Genomic DNA, 9,973 nt, shown 5'->3' on the forward strand with positions numbered 1-9,973 from the left:
GGGACTTGCCCAGGTGACTCCAAAACTCCATTTTGTAGCTGGACTTTGCATAAGAGAGAGGAGGGGGTCTCCACCCACATGAGACAGTCTATTTAAGCCCCTGGGAGACCCCTCCATTTTGTGTTCAGCTGGCTAAAGAGAGAGCCTCCCCACCCCCAAAGATACCTGAAAGAAACTGGAACAAAGGGCAGTGACTGCAAGGGGTGTGAGTGATTGCTGGACCCAGGCTAGAAGGAGACTAGTCTGTAAAAGGAGCATTCTGGAACTGGGGAGGATCTTATCTGTATTCAGTTTCTTACTGTATTAGACATAGATTTGCATTTTTTGTTTTATTTTATTTTACTTAGTAATTCACTTTGTTCTGTCTGTCACTACTTGGAACCACTTCAATCCTACTTTCTGGGGGGAGGGATAGCTCAGTGGTTTGAGCATTGGCCTCCTAAACCCAGGATTGTGAGTTCTATCCTTGAGGGGGCCACTTAGGGATCTGGGGCAAAAATTGGTCCTGCTAGTGAAGGCAGGGGGCTGGACTCAATGACCTTTCAAGGTCCCTTCCAGTTCTAGAAGATTGGTATATCTCCAATTATTACCTTCTGTATTTAATAAAAATCACTTTTTACTTATTAATTAACCCAGAGTATGTGTTAATACCAGGGGGGGCAAACAGCTGTGCATCTCTCTCTATCAGTGTTATAGAGGGCAAACAATTTATGAGTTTACCCTGTATAAGCTTTAAACAGATTTATTTGGGTTTAGGCCCCATTGGGAGTTGGGTATCTGAGTGCTAAAGACAAGAACACTTCTGAGAGCTGCTTTCAGTCAAGCCTACAGCTGTTAGGGGACGTGGTTCAGACCTGGGTCTGGGTTTGCAGCAGGCCAGCGGGTCTGGCTCAAACCAGGCAGGGCACTGAAGTCCTAAGCTGATGGGGCAGGAAAGCAGGGGCAGAAGTAGTCTTGGCACATCAGGGGAGGGGTTCTGTGATCCAACCCATCACACTATGATTCTAGGAAAACCAGGGCTCCAGGGACTGATACTGAGCACTTCCCTCATACTGCCCCAGCCAGCATCCCAAACTGCACCAAGGTCCCCCTAACAGAGCAGGCTGGGAGTCTGTCCCTGGCTCCCGGAGGGGAGTGGGGGCTAGTGAGTTAGAGCAGGGGTGGGGCAGGCTGAGAGCCAGGACTCCTGGGGTCTAGCTCTGACTTTTCCACAGTCTCACAACAGAATATTTCCCGTTACCGGACTGGGGGCAGGAGGTCAGCTGCTGGCACCTCAAACTGCACCCAGAAGTAGTAGAGGACAGTGGAGACAGAGAAAAGGGTCTCTGGAACCCTCAGATGCAGCCACCTCTGGGGCAGGACAGCTGGGGAACAGCCCCACACACCACCACATGGTGACAGCTCTCCCACTGCTGAGATGCAGCCACCTCTGGGGCAGGGCAACTAGCAACCAGGTGGACACAGTGGTTCTGTAGCTTATGTCAGTTCCTTCTCCCTGTGGCACCACACACCCTCACCCTGCACTGCTCTCTGGGGTCATCGCTGAGTATCAGGGGAGGTGCCCCCCAAACTGTAGCCTGGGGCTGCAGCCTTATGGTGATTCCCAGCTCTGGCTGGCTCTGCCCTGCAAGCCAGGTGTCTGCCTCTAGGGCAAGGGGTGGTGACCCCCTCCCCCCCAATCTTTGGGGCAGGAATTAGGTAATATCTATTTAAGCACAGTCGCAGGGGAGATCCTGAGCTCCCTATGCCCTCTTCCAGGGTGCACACAGGGAGAGGGGAGTGTATTCCAACCCCCTGGCAACTGATCCCCTGCAGCCTGACAGGGAACAAACCAGGGCCCCAGCTCACCCCTGGGGGTCACACAGCATCACAGGGTGTTCAAAGAACTTGGCTGAGAAGAGGGAGGCTGTAGCTATCACCCCCTAACTAGCAGCCACCTCTGTTAGGGGGCCTCACCCTGCTTGACCCCCCTTTCCCTTCCCTGCAGCTAGAAGAAACCCTGGGCCCCTGCCCTTCGTGTAGCTAAAGTGCCCCGACATCCTTTATTCCAACGGCAACCAGACCCCATGGGGCTGGGGCGGCACCGTAGGCAGGGGACGATCCCGGCTGGCTGAACAGTTCAGATGCTTCCCAAAGGGCCCTGGCAGAGGGTGGGCTCCCATCCCACCTTCAAGAGGGGTCAAGGCCCTGCTGGCTCACACCCAGCAGCACATGGGGCAAATAGGCAGCAGTAGTGGGGCAGAAAAGGGAGCCGGGGGGACTTGAGCTTCCAGGCCAGCCCTCTCCTGCAACGGCAAAGGCACACACCTGGCCAAGGCAGGCAAGGGGCAGCAGCCCTGACATCTTGCTGCCCACAACGCTGCTGTCTCTGCCCAGCCTGCCCCTGGGGGGGTGGGGTGCAAATACCCCAGCCCTAAGGGTGGGGGGCAGGCAAAGGGGATAGAGGCCACCCCAGCAGCAAAGGAGGCCCCAGGTGTTGCTGAAAAATTCACAGCCCAGCTGAGGGCAGCCAAGCAGGAAGGAGATGTAAAGCCCCCTGCCCCACAGCAGAGCAAGCAGCTGTTCCCATCCAAAGGGGAAGGGGCCCTGTGCTGCTGGAGGAGGGGACTTCCCCTCCCCGTGAACCAAACACCAGCCCCCAGCTGTTAGAGGCCAGGGGACATTTACAACCCTACCCCCATCACACAGACCAAGAGGGGTTTTTCAGGGTATTTAATAGAGATTTTAGAAGGTCAGAGGTCACAGGGGGTGTTTCACAGTGATCAGCCACCCAGGTGCTGTCACCCCACAGCCAGCACACTGGTGGCAGGAGCAGGGCTGAGGTGGTCGCAGGTGGTCACCAGGCTGGTCTGCCCAGCTCTGAGACATAGGCTGGGGGTGGGACTGGCTGGCTTCCTCCCCTCACTGATGCTGCAGGTGTGTCAAAGGAGCCCTGCCCCACAGCAGTGCAGGGTGTGTGTGGTTGGGGGGGCGGGGGGGTCACAGCGTGGTGTAGTGGTACATGGCTAAGAGCATCACTGGGCACTGCAGGGAAGAAAAAAAAAGAAAGAGACCCTGAGATCATATCCACCAGCCCACCTAGCATCCCACCTGCCAACCCCTCGCCCCTGTGCCCATCTAGCCTGGCGTCCTGCCTGCTGAAGAGGAACGAACACCCCCCCTCCCCCCAGGGTAGGAGCCCTCAGTCTCACTCCCTGCCCACCCCAGCCCAAGTTGGGGCCCAGACCCACCGTGAACATGAGGATGGCGAATCCGAACCAGGAGATGCCCCAGGTGTAGCTGTTGACGGCATTTTCAATGTGCTCAAAGCAGCCCTAGGGAGACAGACGCTGTGACCCCTGCACAGACAGGGGCTGGGAGCCAGGACTAAGGCAGAGCTAAGTAGTTGGGTGCCAAGGAACAGGAGGGGCTGCAGGTCGAGAGTGAGGGGCACTGGCAGAGCTGGGGGAGCCCAGGGTTGTGGGTCAGGGCTGAGGAGCACTGGCAGAGCAGGGGCGGGGGGGGGGAGCCCAGGGCTGTGGGTCGGGAGTGCAGGGCACTGTGGGTCAGGCTGAGGAGCACTGGCAGAGCAGGGGCGGGGGGGGGAGCCCAGGGCTGTGGGTCGGGAGTGCAGGGCACTGTGGGTCAGGCTGAGGAGCACTGGCAGAGCAGGGGCGGGGGGGGAGCCCAGGGCTGTGGGTCGGGAGTGCAGGGCACTGTGGGTCAGGCTGAGGAGCACTCCTTACCTTGGTGTTGATATAATCCACGTGCCCCACACGGCAGCCCTCTGGGCTGAGGATAACGAAGTTGGCGTCGCGCTTGCAGCAGAGGAAGGGCCATGGCGCCAGCCCCTCAGGGTAGAAGGAGCGGAAGGTGGACGTATGGTTCACCCAGTCCAGGGGGCCCGTCGCGCCGCAGCACTGTTGCTGGGGGGGGAGAAGAGGAGAGACGACAACATGGCTATTAGCGCTGCCCCCTTCCCACAGCCCCCCTCCTGCCCAGTGTGCCTGGTCCCCTCCCAGATCCTTCTCTGGGAGGCTCCAATCCACCCCACCAGACAGCCCTGACCCTCAGAGCCCACCATGAATATAAGGGGGCAAAGCTGAGCACAGACCCCCCCCCCAGCCCAGGATCAGGCCCCCTCCCCCATCTGCTGCAAAGGGACAAGAAAGGGTTAATCTAGCCCTCCTACTAGCCAAGGTTTACATCCCTGGGGTGGGCAACACCCCCCCCCCCCCACCGGGTTGCCAACTTTCTACTCCCACAAATCCGAACATCCTGACCCACTCCTCCCCCGAGGCCCCACCTCTCCCCACCCTCACCGGGCTGGCTCAGGGATGAGGGGTTTGGGGGTGCAGCCAACAGGTTTGGAGTATGTGAGGGAGCTCTAGGCTGAGGCAGGGGTGCAGGAGGGGGTGAGGGCTCTTGGCTGGGGGTGCAGGTTCTGGGGTGGGGCCAGAAATGAGGGGGATCAGGGCTGGGGCAGGGGCACAGGAAGGCATCAGGGATGCAGGCTCCAGGCAACGCTTACCTCAGGCAACTCCCGGAAGCAGCAGCACATCCCCTCCCTGGCTCCTATGTGGAGGCGTGGCCAGGTGGTGCTGTGCACTTCCCTCAGCCACAGGCACTGCCCCCGCAGCTCCCATTGGCCGTGGTTCCTGGCCAATGGGAGTTGCAGAGCCAGGGCAGTGTGCAGAGCCCCAGGCTGCCCCTATGCAGAGGAGCTGAATGGGGACATGCCACTGCTTCTGGGAGCCATGCAGACCCAGGGAGCCTGCCTTAGCCCCACTGCACCACCAACTGGACTTTTAATGGCTCAGTCAGTGGTGCTGACTGGAGCCACCAGGATCCCTTTTCAACTGGGCCTTCCGATGGTTGAGAACTGGACGCCTGGCAACCTGTAGCACCCCCTGGCTGGTGCATGCCTGCTCCGGGGGGGGGGGGGGGGAGGAGAAGAGAAGAGGGGACCTGGAGCAAATGAGCCCAGCCAGGCAGCAGCCCTGGGCATCCAGCAAGGGGTCAAGTCCTTTCAGTAGGTGCCCACTGCAGGGGAGGGGTCACCATGGAAATGGGCTCACAGCAGCCACAGGGAGGCTGCAGGGGGCTGGCTGCCTGCCAGGGGTGGGGTCCCAAGGCGGGGAAGACTCACCTCCATCATGATCCGGTCCCACATGCGGGTCAGCTCCCGGCCTTGGGCTGTGGGGGCTGCGTAGAATGTCAGCATCTGCTTGGTGACCATCCTGTGATTGGAGACCACCTGGGGGGGGCAAGAGGGACCCATGGGGGCAGGGCCAGGCTGAAACCCTCATGGGCCCATCCCCCAGCCTGTCCCCCCTGCCCCCAGCCTAAGCATCCTGACTCCCAGTCCCCACCCCGCCCCCCAGCACCTCTGCCCTCCCAGAGCCAGGATAGAAGTCAGACATCCTGATCCCTAGTCCCCCCAGCTCTACCCACTAGTCCCCCCGCTCCCCCTCCAGGAGGGAACCCCGGCATCCAGATGCCACACTCACAAAGTCACGGTGGGTGTAGGAGGTGATGCAGGAGGCACATTCGAAGATGTAAACGATCAGCATCAATACCAGGTACTGGGCAGGGGGGGAGAGGAAGAGGGAGAGAAGAGAAGAGAGCTTGTGAGACCCTGCTGTGGGGGCCCACATGGCGCATGAACCCCTGAGCTGCCCCCCCCATGGGGCAGGGTGCCTCATTGATTTCCCCCCCTCCCTGTCCCCAGGACCCTCCTCTCCCAACCCCCCCCACCCCCCCCAGTCAGGGATACCGCCCCACATCAGCCACTTGCACCACAGCACAACCCTCCTACCCTCCAGTGTCCCCCCCCGCAAGCAGCCACCTCCTGCCCCACAATGCCCCCCAAACAGCTTTCCCTGCCCCACATAGGGTGACCAGATGTCCCCATTTTATAGGGACAGTCCCAATTTTGGGTCTCTCTCGTATAGGCTCCTATTACCCCCAACCCCCGTCCCGATTTTTCACATTTGCTGTCTGGTCACCCTAGCCCCACAGCACCCTTCTGTACAGCAACCCCCCCCCCACCCCCCACCACACACACACACACACACACAACCCCAGGCACCAGCATGAGCTGCAGGCGGCTGCCCCGGGCCAGGGCCACGATGCCGAAGACGCCGAGGCAGAAGAAGGCGAAGCCGCAGAAGATGGCGATCCAGGCACCCGCGTAGACATCATCCTTGCCCGACACTCCCAGGATGGGGTAAACCTTGTACTGGTCGGCCGTGACCCAAACCGTCTCCGCGTAGAGCGCGATGCCACACATCTGGGGGCAGGGTTCAGGTTGAGCCCTGGGACCCCAACCCCCATCCCTATGCCACACATCTGAGGTGTGTGTATGTGGGGGGGGGGTGAGCCCCAGGACCCTAAACCCCAGCCCCCCACCCCCACTGCATCCATATGCTGCACATCTGGGGGCAGGGTGAGCCCAGGACCCCAAACCCCACCCCCATGCAGCCACCTCCCAGCACTCAAGCCACACATCTATGGGGTAGGGGTTTCTGGGAGGGGGGTGTGAGCTCCCTGGGACCCCAAGTCTGGCCCAGCCCTAGCCCCCTGAATCCCCCATGGCATACAGCACCAGCTCAGCCAGCTGTGTGGGGGTCCCCTAGAAATTCAAATCCCCAGGTCCCCCCCAAATAGCCTTGCCTCCTTCCCAGAGCAGCCAACACCCCAACCTCCAGACATACCCACTCCCCTCAGCCTAGCAGCCCCGCAAACCCCCTCACCAGGATGATGATGTTCCCCAGAATCAGCACCCCCACAATGAAGGGGTTTCCTTTTTCCACCATGTTCTGCCTTTGGGGGGGGACTCTGCCAGCTCAGACCCTGCAACAGACAAGGGGGTTTAGAGACCAGAGGCCCCCCTGCAGGATTGGGGGGGCACTTGGATTGGCATGCTAATATATGTTGATAATTTATGCAAATGCAAGGCCCCCACCTCAAAGCAAGCCTGGAGTTCTGTTCCTCTTCAGCCCCCGCAACAGGCCCAGAAGCCCCCCCGAACCAAGGCTGTCCTGCACAGAGTCCAGCACCAGCCAGACCAAGCATGGCCAGACTCAGTGGGATGGGAGGGTCAGAGGCATCAAGGCCTGTCTGGGACAGCACCCCCCACCCCAGCACTGGCCTGGGAGTCACAGCCCCTCAAGTGGCCAGAGAGGTCTGGATCCTCCCCCAGCCTCACTGTCCTGGGCTTACAGCCCCACCCCAGGGACTCACCCAGCCAGATTCCTCTGGCCCCAGAGCAGCCCAGCAGGTTTTTCCAGCTACCCCACATTTCTCCCCCCCCAAAGCATTTTGCAGATTCCCTTCCCAGGCACACCCAGCCCCCGCAAAGCCAGAGCCCCTCCCCACTCTAAGCAGCCCCCACTCCCCTCTCAGAGCCAGGGAGGGAACCCAGGAGTCCTGGCTCACAGCTGAGGGCTTCCAGAGCTTAGAAGTGAGAGGTCTGCACTCTCCCAGCCCCACATGCCTGTTAACACCTGTTATATGCCCCACCATCCCCCACACCCAGTCCATCCCCCTGCTATCAACTCATCAGCACCACCTGTTCCCCACACACCTGTCAGCCCCAGCCCCCCCAGCTCACCCATTACCCTAGCTCATCCCCACACCCTCTCCTCATCCCCCCCACTCACCCCAATCAGCCCCACCCCAGCCCCCCACATTACTCTGCTCCCAGCCCTGCTCATCCCCCCCCATCACCCAGCCCCCCACCTCACTCATTGCTCTGCCCCCAGCAGCCAAGCCAATCCACCCATGGCTCTAGCCCCACTCACCAGCTCCTCACTCCTCCTGCAATAAGTGGCTCCAGCCCCAGCAGCCCCTTTATACCCACCTGCCTGGGTGGAGCCAGCACGGGAAGCCCCATGCTGGGCTGAGCAGCAGTCAGGGGGGAGAGGTCCAGAGTCCTGCCCACCCCAGCCAGGCTTCGCCCCCAGCCCTGCAGCCCCCAAAGGGTTAATGGGTCCCTCCTGCAGTGGGTGGGCTGGGGAGGGAGCTTGTGTTTGGGAGCTGGGCTGGTGGGGGGTGGGGTGGCACCACTGTGGGGAGCCTCCCCCTGCACACCACAATGGTTCTCATGCCCCAGTCTGTTGTTAGCATCTCCAGTCGCACTGGGAACACCCCATTGCTCCTCCCCAACCCCTCTGAGCCAGCCATTGCCCCGCTGTGGGGACAGATCAGGGCCAGCTGCCCCTAGAGGGGAAGGGCCCTGGCTCCACCCTTTCCCCTGGCACAGAACATGCCACTGATCAGGTACAGGCCTGTTTGCAGCTAGCTGAGGAGGAGAGGTCTTGGATCCCCACCCCAAAACCCAGGGTGCTGTGCGAATGGGGATGTGTTGAAGTCTGGTAAACTCATCACACATCAGAGTAGAGGGTGGTGACCATGGGAGGCTAGAGGCAGGATAAGTACCAAGATTCATGACTGCTGAATTCAGGATTCTTGGGTTATATCCTCTGCTCTGGGAGGGGAGTGGGGTCTAGTGCAGTGGTGGGCAAACTACGGCCCGGGGACCGCATCCAGCCCTCCAGATGTTTTAATCCGGCCCTTGAGCTTCCACCAGGGACCAGGGTCAGGGGCTTGCCCTGCTCCACAGGTCTCACGGAAGCAGCAGGATGTCCCCCCACCGGCTCCTATGTATAGGGGCAGCCACAGGGCTCCGCATGCTACCCCCACCCCAACTGCTGCCCCCACAGCTCCCATTGGCCTGGAACCATGGCCAATGGGAGCTGAAGGGGTGGCACCTGCAGACAGGACAGCGCACAGAGCCACCGGCTGCACCTCCGCATAGGAGCCGGAGAGACATGCTGCTGCTTCTGGGAGCTGCTTCAGGAAAGCACCCCCCAGAGCCTGCACCCTTGTCCCCCTCCTGTGCCCCAATCCCCTGTCCCACCCTGATCGTCCTCCTGCCCTCCAAACACCTCAATCCCAGCCCAGAGCACCCTCCTGCACCCCCAGCCCCTTATCCCTCATCCCCACCCCAGAGCCCTCACCCCCTCCTGCACCCCAACCCCCAATTTCATGAGCATTCATGGCCTGCTGTACAATTTCCATCCCCAGATGTGGCCCTTGGCCAAAAAGTTTGCCCACCCCTGGTCTAGTGGGTTGGAGCTGGGAGCCAAGACTCCTCAGTTCTATCCTGGCTCTGGCAGGGGAGTGGGATCTAGTGGTTAGGCCGGCTCCCTGAGAGCGCTGCATTGTAATCGTTTGAGGAAGGGGCCCAAAGCTCCTAGTCAGAGCACGTCCCATCGGAAAGGTGGCACCGAGTCCGTCCTGGGCAGCAGCCTCTGCGAGGCCAGCACTAGGCCATGGCTGCCCTAACCAGCAGGGGCAGGGCCTTGGCAGTGACTGGGGCGTTGGTGCTCCTGGACAGAAGACCTGCTGGCCTGAGGCTAAGCCCAGGACTCCAGGCTCCCAGCTGAAAGCGCCTTCCCCTAGATCCAACCCAATAGCTTGAGCAGCACAGCGCCCCTAGTGCTGTACTGGGCCAGCAAGAGGTGAGCGAACCTACTGAGCCCCCCGGTGCACCCTGCCGAGCTAGGCACCCTGCAGCACCGAGCCCCTTGCAGCATGGCACCCCCTGCTGAGCCCCCACCCTGCTCCCTGCACCACAGCGCCCCCTACCTTGCTCCCTGCAGCATGGCGTCCCCTACTGAGCCCTCCTCCTTACACCACAGCACCCCCTGCTGAGACCAGGCCTCACTCCCTGCAGCACGATGCTCCCTATTGAGCCCCACCCCGCCATACAACACAGCGGCCCCTAGTTTTAACACCCCACGTGGCAGCATCTCTCCTTGCCCAGCCTCCCCCAACTTCAAGCAGCACAGAAAGTCCAGGCACATGGTGGGTTTCAGGAAGTGACAATATTTTATTAGTAGGGGTGGTGGCCGGGGGGGACAACACCCCCCACCCCCCGCTAGCAGCGGGTGACGTTCTCCATCTTGCCATTCCCAACTGTGTGAGC

At 60.8% G+C, this 9,973-nt stretch overlaps 1 protein-coding gene across 4 annotated transcripts; it reads right to left on the reverse strand.

Annotated features, from left to right (window-relative positions):
* Nucleotides 1–1,951: 1,951 nt before the first annotated feature.
* UPK1A (uroplakin 1A) lies at nt 1,952–7,818 on the reverse strand. Of its 4 annotated transcripts, none has more exons than XM_044991390.1 (8): nt 6,947–6,970; nt 6,735–6,834; nt 6,071–6,271; nt 5,490–5,564; nt 5,129–5,236; nt 3,726–3,905; nt 3,231–3,314; nt 1,952–3,024 (listed from the first exon to the last, which is right to left on the reverse strand). In XM_044991390.1, the coding sequence occupies exons 2-8, from the start codon at nt 6,795–6,797 to the stop codon at nt 2,980–2,982; spliced, it is 756 nt and encodes a 251-aa protein (XP_044847325.1). In that variant the 5' UTR covers nt 6,798–6,834; nt 6,947–6,970; the 3' UTR covers nt 1,952–2,979. The 4 variants fall into 4 exon arrangements, with proteins under 4 accessions (XP_044847325.1, XP_044847322.1, XP_044847323.1 ...); XM_044991387.1 differs by lacking the exon at nt 6,947–6,970 and adding an exon at nt 7,785–7,818 and having other exon boundaries at nt 1,953–3,024; XM_044991388.1 differs by lacking the exon at nt 6,947–6,970 and adding an exon at nt 7,420–7,469 and having other exon boundaries at nt 1,953–3,024.
* Nucleotides 7,819–9,973: the final 2,155 nt, after the last annotated feature.

This window comes from Mauremys mutica, chromosome 17 (assembly GCF_020497125.1).
Source record: "Mauremys mutica isolate MM-2020 ecotype Southern chromosome 17, ASM2049712v1, whole genome shotgun sequence".
NCBI lineage: Eukaryota > Metazoa > Chordata > Testudines > Geoemydidae > Mauremys > Mauremys mutica.